The 22,566-nt window shown below is 35.0% G+C and overlaps 1 protein-coding gene across 4 annotated transcripts in view; it reads right to left on the reverse strand.

Annotated features, from left to right (window-relative positions):
• ROBO1 (roundabout guidance receptor 1) overlaps positions 1 to 22,566 on the reverse strand; it is a 401,827-nt gene that overhangs the window by 318,588 nt on the left and 60,673 nt on the right. For all 4 annotated transcript variants that reach the window (XM_042956244.1, XM_015540481.2, XM_042956243.1 and 1 more), the window contains exon 2: positions 11,496 to 11,822. In XM_042956244.1, coding sequence (XP_042812178.1) covers positions 11,496 to 11,822 — 327 coding nt within the window. The remainder of the gene's footprint in view (positions 1 to 11,495; positions 11,823 to 22,566) is intronic.

Below are 22,566 nucleotides of genomic sequence, written 5' to 3' on the forward strand. Positions count from 1 at the left end.
CAGAAATGCTTCACTGGAACACATTTTGAGAAAGGCCACAATGAAATATTTCAATGCTGGCCATGCCAATGACAATAATTCTATAAGCCCTCAAAAATATATTTATCATAAAAGACATACCATGCACTGATATACGAAGACTATCTATCATTTCACAAATATTTATATGGATTTTAAGTACACTTATGTATGAGAGGATTGACTCTGGGAACAAAAAAAACTCATCTGAATGTAAGCGTATGTGGCATTAGTTTGTCAGCCTTTACTTACCTGCAATGAAGAGAAACATTTTTTGGAACCATAGTAATGCGCCTAACACAGTAAATAGCACATAATACAACAGCTACCATTTATATAATGCTTGTCAACCAGGCACAGTTCTAAGCCCCTTGTATATATCAACTTATTTAATCCTCCTCAAACCTCTCTAAGTAGAAGTAAAGTCCCCTTTTTTTACAGGTGAGAAAACTGAAACATAAAGAGCTTAAGTAAATTCACCAAGGTCATAAATGAACATATACTGCATTTGTGGAGAACAAAATTAAGGACAGAATTAGTTGTAACTAATTCTATACAAATTATATATGTGCGAATCTACACAAAATATATATGTGTATACATATATACAAAATATCCATGTACAAATTCTATTTGTAACTATAAAGAATGTTCACAATGTACTCTATGGATAAAAACCTTTATACAGGGTTAAGGGAACCCATTATATTCAAACAACACAAACTCCTCTTGGAATAGAACGTAAGAAATGTATGGTTATTCACCTGGGGTTGATGATTAAAATTTTAAGAGAGGCTTAAAGAATTGTAAACCAACATAGCTCAGAAGGAACAGAGACTTAAGTGTTACGGGGGGGGGGGGGGGGAAAGAAGGAAGGAAGGAAGGAAGGAAGGAAGGAAGGAGGAAGGGATGGAGAGAAAGAAAGAAAGAAAGAAAGAAAGAAAGAAAGAAAGAAAGAAAGAAAGAAAGAAAGAAAAGGAAGGAAGGGAAGGAAGGAAGGAAGGAAGGAAGGAAGGAAGGAAGGAAGGAAGGGAGGGAGGGAGGGAGGGAGGGAAGGAAGGAAGGAAGGAAGGGAGGGAGGGAGGGAGGGAAGGAAGGAAGGAAGGAAGGAAGGAAGGAAGGAAGGAAGGAAGGAAGAAAGAAGAAAAAAAGAAAGAAAAATATTACAGAGTATGACCACAGAATTCAAGTTTTTAGTTTTTGGTGATTTAGGCAAAAGATGAAAAGAAAGGAATTAAAGGCACCTGTCAACATGCTCTCACTCCACCAGCCACAAAAATATTTCTCCTCTCCTTTGGAATTTTGGCTCATTGCTACTTTCTTTCCTGAGGTAGTCCCAAAGGAAAATATGCTATAATCATATTTTCCAAGAATTCCCTTAAGCAAGATTCAACAAGGTTACGACCTGTCATACACTTTCATTTTAGAACTAAGGGAAGTCACCTGAGTAAGCTATGACAAGTGCCGAGTTATGTGATCAAAATGCTCTCGGTGTCCTTCTCCATCAAACACAGACTCCTAATCCATTTTCTGGTGTCTGACAGAGATAAGAATCTGATAAAATGGTAACTTAATGTGACTCAATCTAGATAAAGTACAGTATCCTGTGGTAAAGAGATATAGGGTGATAGAGATTGAGAAAGAGTATAAATGCTTAGGGGGAAGGGATGTCCTTTCCCATTTTGTTTGAAGTATCTGGCTTTTCTTCTAAGTTTTACTCCATTATTTACTGGATAAGATTTAAAATGTCCCCATTCAGGCATACTAAATAAGTTGGTCATAAACTTTTATTCCTCTTGACAAGTGTAAAATGTCACAGGCACTATTAAAACTTCAATTTAGACCTTAGGTTAAATATGACTTAAAATGTTACTAAAGCTACAATTTCCACTCTGGAAATACTAAGAGACTGAGATTAAAACAGTTTTATTATACTTAGAAACCTAAATTAAACAACAGATATAATTTATCAAAAATTAGGCCCCACTTAATGACTATCTTCAAACATATGAGCCGCTACATTAAAAAAAATGGCTTTTCTGTTATCAGCATGTAAAATGAAAGAGATTTCTACGGAATAGGATTTAAGTAAATTAAAGTAATAACTTTGTGTTAACATATGCTGATGCATGTAAGGGGTACTGATGATGGAGGCTAGATAATCTTTAGCTCTGAACCTCTTTTAATACAACAAATGATCTTTAGACAATTTAAAAGTCAGAGGAACAGATTAAATGACTTCCAAATGACCCTTCCAGCATCATTCTATTCTTATTAATAAATTCCAGTTTTTCCATAGTTTTAATTCTAGAAAATGTGAAGTATAAAAATTATATACACACATGGCATTTCACTTTTGGATTAAGTAAATACAACCTTCCTTTGAACTTGCTTCAAAACACCTAAGATACAAGTTCATGCATTACTTTTCTTGGTAAACAATGTTATGGATACAGATAAAGCTTTGAGTGTCCTATTCTCTGCTTAATATCCCACTGTCTGTAATTATTCGTACATAGCCAACAATTTTCTTTTCCTTCTGCATCCAAGCAAATGTATTTTTCTACTGTTCCAAGTTTAATCCTTACCATAACCACACCCCCACCCCAGCCCCCAGCACATTCTCTCTACCTTTCTTCTGCTTACCTCTCTCTCTTTCCCCTTGTCTGTCTCATTCCCTATCCTCCTACTTACTCTCCCCTCTTCCTTCTCCCCTGCTCTGTCTCCTGGAGTCTCCCCTCCTGTTATTCTGGATGTGTTTCCCTCAGTGTACTTCCTGTGCTTTTCTTTCTGTGTGTTTCCTTCTCTCTAATTCTGCCCCTGACTTGCTAGTCTCCTATACATCCTTTTCCACTCTCCCCTGCCCTCTCTCCTGGTTCAGAAATTCAGTGTAATTCACCAAAAATCATGTTCTACCTGCTTCTCTTAAAAAAAAAAAAAAAAAAAAAAAACACACTGGATTTACATTCCAAAAGGTTTTTTGTTGTTGTTGTTGTTTTGGTTCTAGGGGATGAACAGGGGTCTACAAACTCTAGCACAATGTAGAAGAGTGCTTCTCAAATTTGAATTTGCAAAAGCCACATTGTAATACTGTTAAAATACAGGGTCTGATTCAGTTGGTATGCAATGGGGCCCATCATTCATCACCTCTAACTTGCTTCCAGGTAATGCCAATGCTGCTGGTTCCTAACCACATTATGACTGGAAGCCTCTAGTTGCTGCCTGGAGCAGACCCAATCCTTCCATATTTGCTTCTCCCACATAGCTAGACACAACATTACTGTCTATATGGGTTTTTTCCCTTTCTTTCCTTCCTTCCTTCTTTCTTTCTTTTCTTTCTTTCTTTCTTTCTTTCTCTTTCTTTTGAGTTTATTTATTTATTTTGAGAGAGACAGCATGAGAGCAGGGGAGGGGCAGAGAGAGAGGGAGAGAGAACCCTAAGCAGGTTCAGCATTCTGTGTCTCCCTCTCTCTCTGACCCTCCCCCGTTCATGCTCTGTCTCTCTCTGTCTCAAAAATAAATAAACGTTAAAAAAAAAAAATTAAAAAAAAAAAGGGGGGCGCCTGGGTGGCTCAGTTGGTTAAGCAGCCGACTTCGGCTCAGGTCATGATCTCGCGGTCCGTGAGTTCGAGCCCCACGTCAGGTCTGTGCTGACAGCTCAGAGCCTGGAGCCTGCTTCAGATTCTTTGTCTCCCTCTCTCTGACCCTCCCCTGTTCATGCTCTGTCTCTCTCTGTCTCAAAAATAAATAAACGTTAAAAAAAAAATTTTTTTAAAAAAGAAAAAACACCATTTTTTGGATAAACTATATTTTGGTATTCTTCACATATTTATTTAATTTCTGTTTAAAAACATTTTTAATGCCCACTTTGGGTAACAAAGAAACAGAGAACTTTTATGCCCCCCGAAACATGCAATAATAATTTATTCTAGCCGGACATAAAAAAATTTTAATTGATAATTAATGACAGTTTAAGATAACTTATATTGTATTAATTAAAATTAAGCATACTAAAAAGGTTTAGGTATGTTTTGTTAAATTTGTCACTAGTTTTAAAATGCATACAAATGATTCTCAAGTTGGTCTGTGTATGTGAGAAAGACTTCTAGCATTTAAGTCTTCAGTAAATTAAGATGATTAAAAGGAGGAATGATATGATAACATTGGAGAGGTAACCAGATCTAGCTTGTTCTTTTAATATTTTTTACAGACAGAACTCTTGATAGGAGGAGACACTGCCAAGAATTTCTCATAAATAACTAAATACTGAATTGATTTTCTGGGAGCCTCAAGGGGCTTTTATATCTAAGTATCAACTAGTGTTGAAAAAATCATCTTAGTACTTTTCAGCACGTATGAACGCAATCAAGTTTTTGAGAAAATAAAAGGAGTGGCTCATGAGACTGGTAACGGTATATGTAACCCCTAACCCCATGATTACTGGATTGAATCTTGTCCAGGATGATGTATCTAGGAATATTCAGCAGAAGAAAGCTCTCTGGTCAGATCCAACCTAGAGAGCTAACTTTTCCAATTAGTCTTTATTACACAGATACGCGTTCCAACATATCCAATGCCTTTTTTGGCTACCTAAGACCGAATATTAGTAAATAGGGAATAGTTTTCCCCAGAGAATATACAGGGACCTTAGGATATCTAAAAGGATACCTCCCCAACGTTCACCAGTAGTTAACTGTCAGTAATGATATTACAAGAACATGTATGTATTTTTTAAAGTGTTCTGTAATAAAAAATGAAACACAAGTTTCCAAAGTTTTGTAAAAATGATCTCTGTAAGCTTATTACTTCTGACGGTAATTTTCATTTGACGGTTCATGGAGGTGGAGATCTCAGCATGGGACTGGTGTCCTTGCACAGAGTAAAGAGACCAGAGCTTTCTCTCTACCATGTGAGAAACTGAGAAAAGAATTCTCACCAGAACACGACCATGCTGGCCCCGGATCTCCACCTCCCAGCCTCCAGAATTGTGAGAAACAAATGTGTGTTGCACAAGCCACTCAGTACGTGGCGTTCTTGTTATAGCAGCACAAGCTTAGACAGGCAACAACAAAATAATATATTCTGATCAATAGTAAACACTCAAGTCTTTAAGTAAACATAAAAATGTCACAGAATTTAGCAATACTGCCTCTTTATTTAACTGAATAAATATATACATTAGGAAATACATGAATGTTATCCCAACTGTAAAAGTTATAAAAGTGAATTTTTTCATTTGTCGCTGCAACAAAAATGATTTTAGTCAACACTATTGCATGTCCTGCATTAGCACTGAGGATTCAAAGGTAAGGGTCAATTTCTCATACCATGGATTTCAACTCAAGGTGGAATTTAATATATTCAACACATTTCATACCCAACCAGAAATTAATTTAAGACAATTTAATTCCTGAAGCATTGTACTTACATTTTAGTATGTTAACACACATTTTTATTTTATTTTATTTATTTTATTTTATTTTATTTGAGAGAGAGTGTGTGAGCAAGGAAGAAGGGGAGAGGAAGTGAGAGTGAGAGTGAGAGTGAGAGTGAGAGTGAGAGTGAGAGAGAGAGAGAGAGAGAGAGAGAATTCTAAGCAGGCTCCATTCCTAAGCACAGAGCCTGATGCGAGGCTCAATCCCATGATCCTGGTATCAAGACCTGAGCCAAAACAGAGAGTCAGGCACTCAACCAACTGAGCCACCAAGGTGCCCCAACACATATGTCATTAAATTTAAAATGAAGTGAGTCCATTTTTCAGAAGCATCCAGATCCCCTTTATATAAAAAGAATCTAGGTAACTGACAATAATGAGGTAAAGAGAAAAAAGGTAATGAAAATAATAGCACCAACAATTACATTTACGATTCATAATTTATGGTTTCTAATTATGTGACAGTCCCTGTGCTATACTTTATATGCATAATTTCATTTAATCATGAATCAATTCTGGAACAAAGAATCAGTTCATTTCAGAATATAAGTGGACCAGAAAGTAAAAGATTACAAACTCATGAAACTAAATGACTCTTTAACATTCTTTCTTTGAATAATAAAAACAAAAATAAGATATAAAAAAGGTTTTAGAATGTGGTGAAACACCTGAAAATGGCAAGTTAAAAAAATAAAACAAATTAAGTAGAGGAAACAAAGATTTTTTTTTACGTTTTTATTTATTGATTTTGAAAGAGAGAGTGCACGGGGAGGAGAAGTGAGAGGGGGAGAGACTCCTGAGTAGGCCCCTCCCTGTCAGCATGGAGCCCAATGTGGGGCTCAAACCCACGAAACCGAGATCATGACCTGAGACGAAATCAGGAGTCAGACAGTTAACTGACTGAGCCACCCAGGCGCCCCAATTAAAGATGCAATATACAGCAAATTCAGCTTCAAAGATAAAAGTCTATCAGGGAACAACGTGTGTGTGTGTGTGTGTGTGTGTGTGTGTGTGTGTGTGTGTGTGTATAAATTGTATAAATAATTCTAGTGTTTGACCATAATAGAGGTCATATTGTGTGTGTGTGCACACACACTCAATCAATCAATATTTTAAAATATAATGGCATATTCTACTTCTACCTGCTCATCTGAACCATTTCACCTCTAGGAGTAATCCTTCCATCTTCCAAGGTCCAGAGTTTGGGAATACATTCTATTGTACCTAGGTAAACACATGACTACTTAGCATGCATGGTCAATTCAGTTGTCATTTTACCAAAAGGAGGAAAATTGGAGAAGTCAAAATCTAAATCATTTTAAGCAGTACCATTTAATAATAACAAAAACAAAAGATGATGATATATTGAAAGTCATGGGAAAATATTACCTCAAGATATAAACATTCACCTCAAAGTAATTACTATTAAAATGTACCCCAGTTAATAAAATCTGGGAAGACTTAATCTTTGATTAATTGGACAAAATGATTTTTTTTTCAGGAAAGATAGTTCCCTGGTTTTGCTGCTAAGACAGCGAGCAGATGTCTGCCTGGTCTGAAGGGAATTTCTTTTCCTCAAGAGAAAACAGCTTAAATAAGAAACAAATAGCCATATGCTGGCTGTGCACTGCTTGGCAGATGACGTAGAGGGCCACGTTCTACGATGGAAAGCATGAGGGTCAAGGTTCAAATTAATTTTCCTTAAAATTCAATGCAATTACCCAAGATCAAATTACTTATGAAATATAAGTTGTGTCTAAGAATTGGGCTATCAATTTGTGCCAGGCATACAATGGAGTTCTAAATTTAGTGAGTGATAATGGTGGGTATTGAAGAATGGGCTCATAAAATATTTTCCTAAACAGTTAGTAGACTCTTGAATGGAGCTAATACAAGGCAAGCAAGAAAATACTGCTTGCAAGCCCCTTTTAGAAAGCCTCGTTTGAAACTGAATTTGATAAAGTTTTCAGAAATCTTACAAACAGCAAGCATCAATATCTCCTAAATTTTCCAACTTAATGTCTCCATCATGATATATCATTCTTGGTTTGCAAAGAAATGTAAGAATTAAAAACTAAATTAAAAAAAATACAACTGTGGATAAAAAATTTTCTTGTCCAGAGATAAACTTCCAAAAGTTTCAGGAAACTTTAGGTGTAAGGACCATTATACATTTCTTACCATTCGAATTTTTAGAATATATAATTGTGTGAGGTGACTTTTTAATTGCATTGAAAGTGATTTTTCAAGGACAAGAAAGGAATACAGCTTTTACTACATGGCAAGGACAGGCACCAAAAGTCTGGCCACTGCTTTTCACTGGGTCTAACCAGATTACAATTGGCTTTTAAATTAAGAAAATAAAAATAAACAATCCTATTAAATAATGACTGCAATCCTTTTGGGGCATTATGTAAATGTCAATAAATATTGAAAACACAAAAGACACAATTGTTATCTTTTCTTTACAGAAATGAAGATTTTTAAATGGCATTCAATATCTTTTTTTTTTTCAAAGTTTGAGAGATTGACAATTGATAGGAACCAAGAAATCCAGTTGTTGTTACAGCTGTAAAACTTGGTTTAAAGGCAAATGAAACACAAAAAATAAATGTTTTTAAAAGCATTACCAACAACTGTGCTGTGAAACCTGTGTTGCCCCATAGACACTTTTGTTAATGTTATTACTTTGGGCTACAGGATCACTAAGAAATTAGATGCAATCTTTGCCTTCCTGTGTCTTTGTCTTTCGGAACAATAAGAATAGTTATTGAACTTCTGGTACCAAAACTAAGAAAATAAAAAAAAAAAAGTAATAATATTCTCCAAGAAAATATAAAACCAAAGTAAAACTGTACCTTACAGATTTAACCTACAAGCAATATGACCTATGGTTCCCCAGACCTCCCCTCCTCCAACCAACCCCCTACCCCTACACAACCTGGTTTATGTAACATACAAAAACCTACCTTCCATTGTAGGATGCAAACATATTTTAGAATGGTGAATTAGCAGTAACCATTGCCTAAAATAAATAACTGAAATATATGTGAACTAAGTTACTACATATCTATTTGTAGTGCACTAAAGCCTGAGTTTACAAAATAAGTTTCCAAATTTTTTAAAGACATAAAATCTATTTTAACTCAGAGCACTTAATTTTTCCCCATGTAACTTATGTAACCAAATAATACAATTTATCCAAGTAAAAACATGCTTTTAATTAATGCAATTAAACAAGTATAAAAACTGTTGATAGCAAACACTACTCAAACTTTTTTCAGGGTTTAGAATATTTATTATCACTAATAAAAATCTTTGCTATCAAACTGTCTTTATTAATATCCAAATATATTTGCTAAATATACACTATCTATACATTCTGGCTTTATACATACATGAATTGTTACTGAGTATGATCTTAAAGCATTGTTTAAAGTACTTTAAATTTTCTTCAGTAAATTATAATATTCTTTTTTCTCTGGAGCTTGAAACATTTTGGTATATCACACTAAAATTTGTGACTTATGCATTCAGGGACTATGTATTTGAATATTTTACTGGTAAAAGTTATATAATGATCTTATATCTGGTTTCACTTCCATGACGGTATATTTGTTGACTAAGACTGGAAGAGTATTTCCCAGAATGGACTCACAAATTAATGGAACGTCTTGCTTAGAAAAAAAGAATTTAACTGGAAACTAATAATGTCTTTTAAAATAGCTACACAAAAGCCAGATTAGAAAAACACAGCTCTCTAAACTCCAGTGCTTTAAGGGTATCTTGATCATCTGAAGTAAAACTAAAGGAGTTTTGAAAAAAAAAAAAAAAAGATCTAAAGGCGGCTGGGTGACTCAGTTGGTTAAGTGTTGGAATTCAGCTCAGGTCATGATCTCACGGTTCATGAGTTCGAGCCCTGAATTGTGCTCTGTGCTGACAGCTCAGACCCTGGATCCTGCTTCAGATTCTGTGTCTCCCTCTCTCTGCCCCTACCTGTTGACTTTCTCTCTCTCTCTCAAAAATAAATAAACATTAAAAACAATAATTTAAAAAAAAAAAGAAAGAAAGGCAAGATCTAGAAGGTAAGCATTTAGACATTCTATTTAAGTGTAACCTTTTCTAAAAATTCTGGCAATAATCAGATTTTAGTAGAGTAAGAAATAACACAGAAACACAAGATGATCTTTTATATGTCTATTGGTATACACTTCATTTATAAGGAATTATAATTTCAGGGAATAAACAATGACTCTGTTTTTCCCTCCAGTCTCCAGTTTCTTAACTACCAAGAATAAGAGTTGGCCTAGGTCATCTACATCATTTTTCGGGATTCTCTAAATTTGTTTTCAAATGTTAACTTAATTTTATCTCCACAGGGAATAAGCATTCTAAATATAAACATGTCAAAAGCTAGAAAAGGTATTAATATCATAACCTCAAAGATGACTTTATCAAAATATATACATCCTTTTATAAAAACATTTAAACTTCTTTCGCCTGTGCTACATTTAAAGTTGGGATAAAGAAAAAGAGAAAAAGAAAAAAAAAAAGAAAACAAAATAACCTGCTACTATGATTACAACTTTTATACTTCTCATTGATGTAGTTCTAAGATTTTCACTGGGAATCAAGGCAATAAGAGAACGTACATAAGTTTATGATGAAGTAAATGTGAACAGAGAAATATAAACTTGAGTTTCAAGTAAATGTTTTAAAAATGTGAATGGTTAGTGCTGACATAGTCTTCAATGGTTATTTGCATTTTTAGCTAATTAAATTTTATGCTCATATTAGACATCTTTGGCATTGTCTCATTGTAAGTACTACATAGTTCTGAGTGTGATCAACTCATCTAAATTCTTGGGAGCTGATTCCACATTAATAATCTGATTAAGTTGTAAAATCTGTTTCAAAATTCTTTATATAACTGTGTAATTATCTGTGAATCTATATATTCAAGCTCTAGTTGAATAATGGAGATAATGTCAGAGATTATGAAACTGATTATATAATTAAAATTCTGAACATAAATTATATCAAAACATCAATCATCTTGAAAAATATTATATATAAATTTACATATAGTTATGTATTCAGGTTCACCTGTAATTTTATGTAGTTAAAGTGAATTAGAGATCTAAATTTCATCTGTCTTTCCAGCCAATCCCTATGTAATTCATATATATATATATGCATATATATGTGTATATATATTTATATATGTGTGTGTATATACATGTATATATATATATATATATATGTATATGTATATATATATACACACATGCATACACAGAATGATTCTTTCAAGGAAATGAAACCCTCTGCCTACCTCTTAAATGTTTCTTGAAAATAAGAGAAGCCCAATTTGTATTCAAACATATTACACACTTAGACTCTAGATATACAACAACTTAATCATTAGTCAACAGATCCTTCTTGAGGTCATTGCAAATGAGCTACATTTGGTATTTATGCATATAAACTAAACCATTAACTACCTAAGGATGACATACACGGGTTTTCCTCCCACAGTGCACTACAACAGCCAAGATAATAAAGAATGAGGCACATACATACATTTCTCTAGCTATAGTTTACCAGAAGTATAATATATTTCTAAGAATTAGAAACAGTTTAAAACCTTATCTATACCACCAGTTGAAAGTATTTCTCCAAATGAAGACAAGTGAAAAATACCCCATGCTATTCTTTTTAGAGAAACATACGGATATTCGATATATTTAAAAGCAACAAAGGAGAAGAACTAAATCGATTTCAGTGAAAATGTTCAACAGAAAGCTGCTCCAAATTAAAAGTAAAATGGTTCAACAACTATGGGCAAATCCCAATTTAGCTCTGAATAACCAGTTACAATGAAAACTATGAAAAAATTAAATAGGTAGAGGATCGTATTCAAATAGAAAGCTAGAAATTTTCCTCAGGTAAAGCCTGGGCTACAGATTTGACTTTTTATTACCATTCTCCAGGCAAATAATCCCAATGTACCATTCCCGCTGTAAAAGCCCGTTTTACTTACTAGCCACCTCCAGCGATGCATTATGGCTCACGGCCTCTCCGAGGTAATTCCTTGCTACACAGACGTAGACCCCCTCATCAGGCCTGCTTTTTCGTCCATGTACTATACGTAAGAAAAATAAAGATCCACTTGGCAGCAACATTCGGTGTGATCGAGGGTCATCTTTGTCCGTCTCCACTCTCTCCCCCCCTTTGTACCATTCGATAGTGGGTGTGGGGCGGCCTTCAGCTTTACAGTTCAAAGTTGCAGGTTCTCCTTTCGACACAATTAGGTCCGAAGGGTGTTCAACAATGCGAGGTGGAAAATCTTCCTGACGAAGACGGGAGCCTGCAGAAGAAATGATGAAATATCTTCATATTACCACTTGGAAACAGTTACGGAACTTAGTTCAAAAGCCTAGGCTTGGGGCGCCTGGGTGGCTCAGTCGGTTGAATGCCCGACTTCGGCTCAGGTCATGATCTCACAGTTCCTGAGTTCGAGCCCGGCGTCGGGCTCTGAGCTGACAGCTCAGAGCCTGGAGCCTGTTTCGGATTCTGCGTCTCCCTCTCTCTCTGCCCCTTCCCCGCTCATGCTCTGTCTCTCTCTGTCTTCAAAAATGAATAAACATTAAAAAAAAATTATAAAAAAATAAAAGCCTAGGCTTAAGCACTACTATGTAAACAGGGGATACTACTGACTACGTAAACAGGGGATAATACTGACTACCCTGCCATCCCTATTTACTAATTAATCCTTCTGTTGTCCACCTTAAGCACATCTTCCAATTCTTGAATCCTGTTGGCCCTCCACTTAGAAAGTGCTCTTGCTTAAATTTTGCCTGGACAAATTCTGTCTGCTCTTCAAATCCCTTGACCACAAATGCTTTCAGAACCCATCATCCTGTCTGTACAGACCACATTCTGTGCCTGTTTTCTGCAGAGGAATGTGTGAGAGAATTGTAGAGCATTACAAATAATTGTATGGATTCTGAGAATCTCCTTTGTAACTAACATCAATCAACACTTTAAAAAACTATTCAGTACACTAGTGAAATTCATATTCAAATACATGCTGAAACTGCTCTCTATATAGATTTTTATATCTTCCTAAATAATAGAACTATGCATGTGTGTACACTTTCCCAGAATTTGAATGAATTTCATTAGGTACCAATAATTATATGTTAATATTTAATATACTTCAAAGATGAAATGTTATATAACTGAGTTTAAATAATTAAATTTAACATAAAATGAAAAAGGACCTTGGGTGAGGGCCTACATTCTGTACCTTATGGATTACTTAATAAGTGAAGTCCTGAGTGTACATATCATTTAAATATTTCCTGTGTCTGTACTTTATTTTTTCCCAGTGAGATTATAACTTTTGAAACAGGGATAAAGATTCATATTTTTTAATATTCCTACCATATTGCTGCCACGGAAAGATTTAATATGTAAATTTCTTAAAGATTTCTCAAATGCAACAGCCCAAGGCTTAATTTAATTGAGCCCCAAACCTTGATCTTATCTAGTCATCCAATCTCAATGAATAATGCAAAGTAGAAACCAGGCTTCCTTGACGCCTCCCTTTCTTTCCCCTATTTCTTAAATCCATCTATTCCTCTCTGTCTCCACAGCCAGATCAACCCAGATCAAACCCAGATCAAACTACTATCAATTCCCACAAGGATTTAGGAAAGCTCTTAAATAGCTTCACTTCAGTGTAGCCAGATGAAGGCTTTGAAATGCAAATACAATCTGGGTTCTCCCCTACTTCAGGGGCTCTTAAAATAAACTCACTGCTCTTAAGATAAAGTCTTTAACAAGATCGACAAGAGTGTGCTCATTCCCCTATCTGGCTCTCCAGACTCTTCCTGTTCCTCTTCTTTCTCTGCTTTTCTCCACCTTGTGTTACTTTACAAACACATTGTGATTTCTTCTGCCACAGGCCTACACCTGCCACAGGGTCTGTGTTGGAAATGATCTTACCCTAGTTAATATCCACTTTCCTTTCAAATCTCTGTCCTCCCTGATCTTACCACAAAAATTAAATGACCCTTTTATAAACCTAAACACCACTATATAGTTAAGGTTGGTAAGAATGATCAGAATTACAATTTGAATTTTTTTGTTTGATGCTTTGAATACCATCTTTCCCATTAGTCTATAAGATCTATGGGTCTGATTTTGCTCATGGTTGCTTCTCTTACACCTGGCAGAGTGCTGAGCACACCATAGGTACTCAATAAATATGTGCTGAATAAATGAAAAATGAATGAAGGGCTGATGGAGAAGACCTATTTGAATGGAATGATCTGAGGCTTAATAATCATGTATTCTGTGAAGAGACATTAAAGATTTTATTTTTTAAATTGTAACCATATCCATACTATTCAATCTTTCGTAGACTCTGCACGGGCTGATGTACATCTCTAATTTGTAATTACTACAATTAACATTATTTTCTCAATGAAATGAACAAATGAATGATGAAATTAAAAGAGCATTTGCTTATATCAATCCTGAAATAACAAAAAGTATCATCTGAAATACTGAGTAATAGTTTTACAGTCTGAAATATTGAGAAACAGCTTTAGTTCAATGCATGGTATACAACATACCATAAATTCTTTAAATGAAACCGGGTTCTAAAGGAGGAAGATATAAACCAGCAACATGGGGAAAAAATAACTTGGAAACTCATATCCTCTCACAAAGGCTATACTGAAGTCAAATGAAATTTAAGTTAGATTTTAGATTACTCAATTGCAAATGCTAGAAAATTTCAGAAAATAAAACATTATAATATATTACCAGCCTTGACTTTGACTGTAATTATGAAGGGTGGATGCAAATGAGAATCAACTACTGGGGTAATATATATTTAATTAATAAAGCATATCTTTATTTTAAATTCTGAAAGTTCATTTCAGATAGGAAATAGAGATGCATAATTTGCTATGAAAAAACAAAGAGGGGACACTTAGAACTGCCTGAGCAAGGAAGAGAAGGCATCCTGACACATAAAATTTGAGATGAGTCTTGAAGAGTAAGTCAAGAATAAAAGAAAGGAGATGATTTCACCCAGAGGCACAGCTACAAAAAAACATGATACACTTGTGGGACCTTCAGGGAGTCTGTATGGCCTAAGTATAAGGTGCATGTCAGAGATTAGCAAGTACGTGCCTGAAGAAGTAGTCAGAAGCAATAATGTGGTGGGCTTTGTGTATCAAGCCAAAGTTCTGGAATCTACCTGAAGGCAACAAAACATTTAATTATTTTAGGCACAGTCAAGTTTTTTTTTCTATTTTTTTTTAATTTTTTAACGTTTATTTATTTTTGAGAGACAGAGAGAGACAAAGCATGAGCAGGGGAGTAGCAGAGAGAGAAGGAGACACAGAATCTGAAGCAGGCTCCAGGCTCTGAACCGTAAGCACAGAGCCCTATGTGGGGCTTGAACTCACAGACCACGAGATCATGACCCGAACTGAAGTCCGACGCTTAACCGACTGAGCCACCCAGGCGCCCCGAAGTTTGTTTTTAAAGAGCTCACTACTGGTAGTATGAAACTGGACTATAGCAGGCTAAATTAGGAGGTCATTGGTCAGGAAATTTTGTTCTCTTCAAACAATTAAATTCTGGAAACTTGGACTTTGACAGAGCAGAAAACAGAAGAAAGAATCTAGAGATAGTTACAAAATCAACAGCGCCTGATCATTGGCAATAAGGGATAAAACAGAATTGAACAATGCACAGGATGGAGAGAAAGCACAAGGTAGAGAGATTCCAAGTTTGTGATCAGAGCAGTGGGTGAAGGGCAATCCCAATCAAGGTGGGGAATAAAACAGTGAAATCTGGTGAGAGGAAGGACAGAGGAGCCTGGAGTACTTCTTGAATATCCAAATGGAGATGACAAGGTGGCAAGTGAATATCCAAGTTGGACCTCAGAAAAGAATCTCAGCTTGAGCCATAGATGAGAGTCAATCCGGAGACTGAAACCATGGGAAAGAAAAAAACTGTCTAGGGACAGTGTACTGAGGAATTAACAGCCAATTACAGAACCTGGAGATTACCCAGACTCCACTGAAGTACAGTGGAGCTCAAGACTCTCTGTGTCCGTAACCTGCAGTCCCGTATAGCTGGGCCACGGCTAGTGTGACTTCTGGGAATGGAGAACACAGGCCTCAGCCTTCCCCGGAATGTTAGCACGGCAGTTTTCAGTAAAAGAGTTTCAGCAATAAAATGGCTTCTGTATTACTAAAGGCTAAATTTTCAAAAATGTTCCTTGGAATCCACTTTCCCCAGATTGTTAATATGTATTGCTCAAAAAAAAAAAAAAAAAAAAAAAAAAAGACCTGCAGCTCTCAGGGTCTTTAGTCTTGCTCAAGCACATTATGATGCGTACAAAGAAAGGTATTCATTCTATGCAGCACTTCTCAAAATTATTTGGCCGTTGAACCCTTCAGTTTTCTTTTTTCAGGATATCCTACTGAATTTTTTTCTAAGGAACACATTTCCAAAGAAAATATACTCTGTTAGCATATAATAATATGAAGAAAGAATGATTAGGGTTAGAAAAAAAAAGGTACTTAAATACAGAGTTGATACCTTTGAAGATCATAACAAAAAACATAGAAATCCCACATTCCTCATAATGTATAACTTTCAGAAAAGGAACTTTCCAATTCCCGAGTGATATTTATAATGAGTAACTGGTTAACCTCCACAATAAAAATTATAAATGGCCATCATTTCATCACCAGAAAAACTATAATAAATTATTCTTTATTATCAAGTCTAAGCAGAAAGGAAAGGAAAGAAAATGAAAACTAGCATTTATTATCCATCATCTCCTCCATCACATCTTTATGAGGTGGGCGTTGTATATCTGGTGTCCATATGGGAGAAGTGAGACTCTCAGCTGTCATTCAGCTGGAAGGTGGCAGTGCTGGGATTCAATCTTAGTCAAACTCTAAACCCTTGCTCTTCCCAACTTTTCCATAAATACTGCTAGGATTAATTAGCTAAAATCCACAGAGAAACATGTTTGGTCTGTTCTGGATTCCAACACCGGAAGTGTTCTTTTTGAACGCTTATTTTTGAAAACGTGCATGATAAAAACAAGAAGTAGTCACACGTGGTGGCATCTACTGTTCTCTCCCTATGCACACAGAGAACACCTAACTGTAAACCACATGATTGCATATTCCTTTTACTCAGTAAAGATTTTGATGATGAACAAATGGAAGTATAAAGCTTTTCTTCTATTGCATCATCTTCTCTAAATAGAAGGTTGAATTTTGGAGTAAATATCCTTATACTGTCAGTTGTTAATACCTCAGTTCCTATACAACTCTTTGCACAATGAAAATTCAGTATCACTGGGGCATCCGGCTGGCTCAGGTAGTGGAGCATACAACTCTTGATCTCCGGGTTGTGAGTTCAAGCCCCACGCTGGGTGTAGAGGTTACATTAAAAAAAAAACAAAGATCTTTAAAAAATTCAGTATTACTGGTTCTCTAATTTTTCCTACCACCATACTTTGAGGGAAAAGCCTCTCATCTTCTATCAATAATTGACTCATTTTTGTAAAGGGAAACTTTGAGAGAGTTATGCCAAGATCAAATACAGAAGTCTACATGTGACTCTCAGAAGAACGTAGGTTAGTCTTCCTCCCTAGAAGAGGTGTTCACCTCCACTGTGTCACAAAGCCTCTCTCTCTAATATTCTTGGTTCATTATTCATAAAAAGACTTCTCTCTGAGTTCCTGTAAGCCACCTGACAACCACCACTCTAGTTAACGTTAATTTGTTGTTATTTCGGTTTGCTTGTTTTATGTTATAAGATATAAGGTTTCTATTACACTCAGTAAAACCAACTTCCTATTTTCAGCCAAACTTTTCACAGGAAACAGAAAAGTAACATAGAAGAGACGGTAAAAGAAGAAAGGGACTGGCGGAGTGAGGCTTTAACAAGGAACAAGGATGATAATGTCAGCTGCCCTCGGCAAGAATCCTGGTAGAACCTTGGGAATAGAACACAGTTGACTTTAGGCAAGGCCAACATCGGAGAAAAGGGCAAGGCAGAATTCCTTCAACAACTGCCCAGTTGGAAGGTAAAATATAAACACGAGTGACTGAAATATCTAAATATTTACACAACCGCAGCTGGAAAAAGATAGACACATTAGTGCTAAGTATTTCAAGGAAATATATCAAAGTCACATGAGATTTATGATGAGGAAACCAAACTCCTACTTGGATGTAAACTGTTCCCCCTTTAAAACATTACTTCTATAGGAACCTCAAGCAAGAAACTATTTAAAAGACAGATCTTGGTAATATTCTGTTGAGATATGCAAAACACACACATATATAATTTTATTCTTTTTTCATATATATGTTTCTACTCTTTTTTCCCAGCATGGCAATAACATTTGTCTCAGGGTTTTGTTTATGTTTTCAAGTCTGTTTCTTCTTAGTAGATTGAATGAAACAGTATTTATTTTATTAACACAGTCTTATTTTGATCTGAATTTCTCTTTCATATTCTTTGGTAGGTTAAAACTAGAAACCATTAAATGATTAAAATATCCACTTGTATCATATATCCTATGAAAACATCTTACAGCACAGAAATGCTTGTAAAATTACTAAAAGCACAAGAGTAACGAGTTCAGTAATTCGCTGACAGATGCACAATGAATATTAACAGACAATTGGTGACATCTGTCCTAGGTGGGGGTGGGGATTTAGATCTGCCTTGACAACAAACCTGTATTTGTAAAAGAACACCTATATTCTTAAAAGAGCCTTCGCCTCTTAACCTTTTTGTTCAAGCTCCATTTACATTTTAAGGAGCATACAGCCTCCAATTATTAACATAAATCTTATCGTGGGCACCAATCCTGTAATTTTCCTGTCAGAATTTCATCCTACAAGGAGATATTTGTTAAAAATAAGAAGACAGCATCCATTAATTACTCACTGTGTAGCGAGTAGACTACTGACTCATACACATTTCCCAAATACTCACTCATCATTGGAATAAATATAAAAACAGACCATATCATAGAAAAAAAAAAACCAAAAAACAAAAAACATAGTTTCACCTGGAACTATATGGAGGAAAGAAACATAAGGGAAACAGAATGCACTAAAACAACTACATGATTAATAAATCATGCATTTTCTTTAGGTACTTTGTTTCATATTAATTTCCTATGATTGTAATTCTCCCTAAATAATCCCCCAAATCAGCTGAGTGTCATTGATAGTATCTGTTATCACCTAAAATGATTACCAAAATTGCCCAAAATGGAATTCTAGAAGTGAATCCCTGGTGTTTTTGTAATATTCCTACAGAATCTAATATTATATGGCTGTGTCCCAAGAGAAATGAAAAAGACTGACAGTAGAATAAGTTAAATTTAAAAAAAACAATATCGTTTGCTCTCCCCCCTGCTCCAATTTTTAATAATATGGAGTGTAAGTAGAATAAACTTTTCTGTCAGGGGACCCAAATACAGCAGAAGCTACTAAGGCATTAGCTGCAGAAATGACCTCAACTCACTCAAATCAGGCAGGATTTCTCCCTGAGCTGTCACTAAACGGATTGTAGGGTTGAAGTCAGTTAGCTGGGTTCATGCTTCCTATTCACCCTTGTAGTAAAATTTCCAATTAATATACAAACAGGAGAATTCTACCTTCTTCAAATAAAAATATTTGCATATGCTAAAGTCTAAATTTTCTCACCTATTCATTGGTTTACCTATATATTAAGCATATATTGTATTAGGAATTGCTCTAAGCATTGGCAACACAAAGAAATATGAGATATAACCCTTGACCTTGGGATGCCCTGGTGGCTCAGTCATTTGAGCCTCCGACTTCAGCTCAGGTCATAATCTCATGGTCTCTGAATTGTATCTCCACCCTGGCTCTGAGCTGAGGGTGCAGAGCCTGCTTGGGAGTCTCTCTCTCCCCTTCTTGCTCTCTGCCCCTCCCCGACTTGTGTTCTCTCTCTCTCTCTCTTTCTCTCTCTCTCTCTCTCTCTCAAAATAAATAAACTTAAAAAAAAAAAAAAATATATATATATATATATAGACCTTAACAGCCTGAAATTCACCAGGAAGAAATAGCCTAGGTGAGGGGAAAACAAAACCAAAAAATGAAAAAATAAACTAATGTAGCACTTGTAGGGAAAGTTTCTTCAATCTAGAGAATGGACTCAGTGCCTGGATTCAAACCCAAACTCTTTTACTTCTTAGCTGTGTAAACTCAGATAAATTGCTTAACCTCTCTGAATGTTAGTCTCTTCATCTGTAAAATGAGTATAAAAATATCTCTGTTTTTTAGGGTAGCATAATCCCTAATGCCTTAAATATTACATTGACCCTTGATTGTGACCATTAATGTAGTATTAGAAATTGGCATAAACACCAATGTTTACTTTTATGATTCTCCTCTTCATCCTCTCCTGGAATTATATTAGGATTTCTACTATTTTATAGAGAAAACAGTTACTTTTTTTTTCTAAATTTGTGAGAAAAGTTACAAACTAAGCAAGTCTCTAGTTTGGGTTCAGAACTCAAGATTCTTTCCCATTTACACATTTCTTGGCAAGATCTGGCACAATTCCAGCAAAACATCTATCAAAAGAGACGAAAAACAAAACTAGAGCATTTAGCCCACCCAACTTACTGTTGAACTAACAATCATCAGAATTCGAGTCTGTCTAAAGCTGTCTATAATAACGTGCCCATGTTCCTTATGGAAAATATCCCATACAGATCCACTGAGATCATGACCTGAGCCAAAGTCAAAAGCTTAACCAACTGAGTCACCCAGGTGCCCCAAGAAAACTTTTTATAGATATACAAGGTATCAAAATTCACAAATAAACCTTTATTTACTAATACCTACCATAACGAACCAAAATAGGCCTAAAAATATAATAGCTTATTTCAGCTGTTAGAACCATCTTTTCACAGACAAGAAATTCTGAACAATATTTTAAACTGTGAAAAACAGTATTTGGGTGGTCCTGTGAATGTTTTTTATTGCTGGGAAACATAGTTCATCATAATATTAGAGTTTCAACATATTAGGACGGATTACACAAATTGTAATCATTAATCTACATTTCACATTTTTATATATATTATGGAAATTGCAGATGGTTATAAATTTAAGCCAACTATAACCTCAATATAAAGAACATGAGCAGACTTTCTTATTGAAATTACAACTCAAAAATACTCATACTATATGAAAGAAACCTTGCTTACCAAACTTCCTCTGTCCTGAATTTACATTTCCATGGGAAAAATTTCTATCCTGAAATTCACTTGATTTTTGTGTTTAAGATCATATTTTTAAGTCACAAATTGAAAGTATGTAGGGGTGCCTGGGTGGCTCAGACAGTTAAGCATCAGACTCTTGATTTCAGCTCAGGTCATGGTCTCAGGGTCATGAGATTGAGCCCTATGTCGGGCTCCATGCTGACTATAGAGCCTGCTTGGGATTCTCTCTCTCTCTCTCTCTCTCTCTCTTTCTCTCTCTCTCTCTTTCTCTTTCTGCCTGCCCCTGCTCCCTCACTCTCTCAAAATAAATAAATTTTTTTAAAGAACATTCTATGTGACTAGGGTTATGATTTACATATATTAAAAAAAGTACGTAAAAACAAATAGGGATATAATATGATCCATTAACCATATGAAGTTTTTCTAAGTTATTATGTAAAGTAGTACTTATCCATTCCTTCTCTAATGACTTGCATTAGACATTTATAGAATCTGTACATTATAGATATTAATTTACTGACTCAATAACCTAAAATCAATTAAAGTACTAAAAATAAGGCTTGCAACTTTACTTCTTAAATTAGGTAGTCATATTTAAGTTATATTTTGAGCACCCTTGAATCTAGGTGAATTAATGTTGTCAAAATGGAGTATACAATTGTAATTTTATGGATAATAACCTAAAGAGAATTACACTTTAGGAAAACAAATACTTAAAACAGCCTTTTAAAGGATTACTGAGAAATCCCTATAGGAATGCAGTCAACTTCACTTATTTTTAAAGTCAGTCAGTACTTCTGACATGTACAAGAATTTCTAAAGAAATTTATTTACGCATTAGCAAACTGTCATTTTCACCTCCCCTGTATCTACCCTATTTCTCTCTCATTGTATCTTGGATTTAGATCTTATATATTCTACAGAGCACCCCAATAATAGACACTGAGAGACTGATTCTCTCACTTGACATACAAAATCTGGGGACTTAGAGTGTATTCCAGATGTTAACTTAAAATATACTCCCTAATCTTCATTCTCTAACAGAATAAGTAAATAACTCATGAGTTGAAAACAAAGCTATTGTGTGATTGATCTAATGGAAAAAGTACCTTACATGAAATATCAACATATACAACTTTTGATGCAAAAGAAATCTCCCCAAAAAATCTCCTAACTCTAAAACCATCTTTTTTTTTTTTCTCTCTCTCTCTCTCTGATTTCAGATCTGTTGTTCTGTTTCTTTTCTTCTGAAAGTAAGTTTGGCTTTTTTTCTTTTCTTTTTCCTTTTGGAATAGGGTCACTTTTTTCTAAGGTATTTTTTTTCTTTAAGTTTTATGATGTGTATATGCATTCATCATTCTGTATGTTAATACACTTTTTAAAAGATGTTTATTTATTTACTTATTTATTTTTAAACATTTTAAAGTTTATTGAGAGAAAGAGAAAGCAAACATTGTCCTTCTAAAATACTACTTCAAAATTATAATTATTTAAGGTATAAAATTGGAAAATGAGTCAAATATCTGATTTTTCTTTCATGTCACATTCTTAGTCATATCACCTTTTAAAATATGTTTATTTGTGCCTTCAGTTTGGTTCACAGTGATCAAAACTTCCTGAAATACTGATGTCTAGTGAAATGCCCTATTTTTATTTTGGATTATATTCCTTAAGGGATGTTAAACTAAAAAATATCTTTAAACATTTGTTAATTCTGTTCAAAGAAAAGCTTTTTTTTTAATTTTTAATGTTCACTTATTTTTAAGAGAGAGAGAGAGAGAGAGAG

This window comes from Panthera tigris, chromosome C2 (assembly GCF_018350195.1).
Source record: "Panthera tigris isolate Pti1 chromosome C2, P.tigris_Pti1_mat1.1, whole genome shotgun sequence".
Classification (NCBI taxonomy): Eukaryota; Metazoa; Chordata; class Mammalia; order Carnivora; family Felidae; genus Panthera; species Panthera tigris.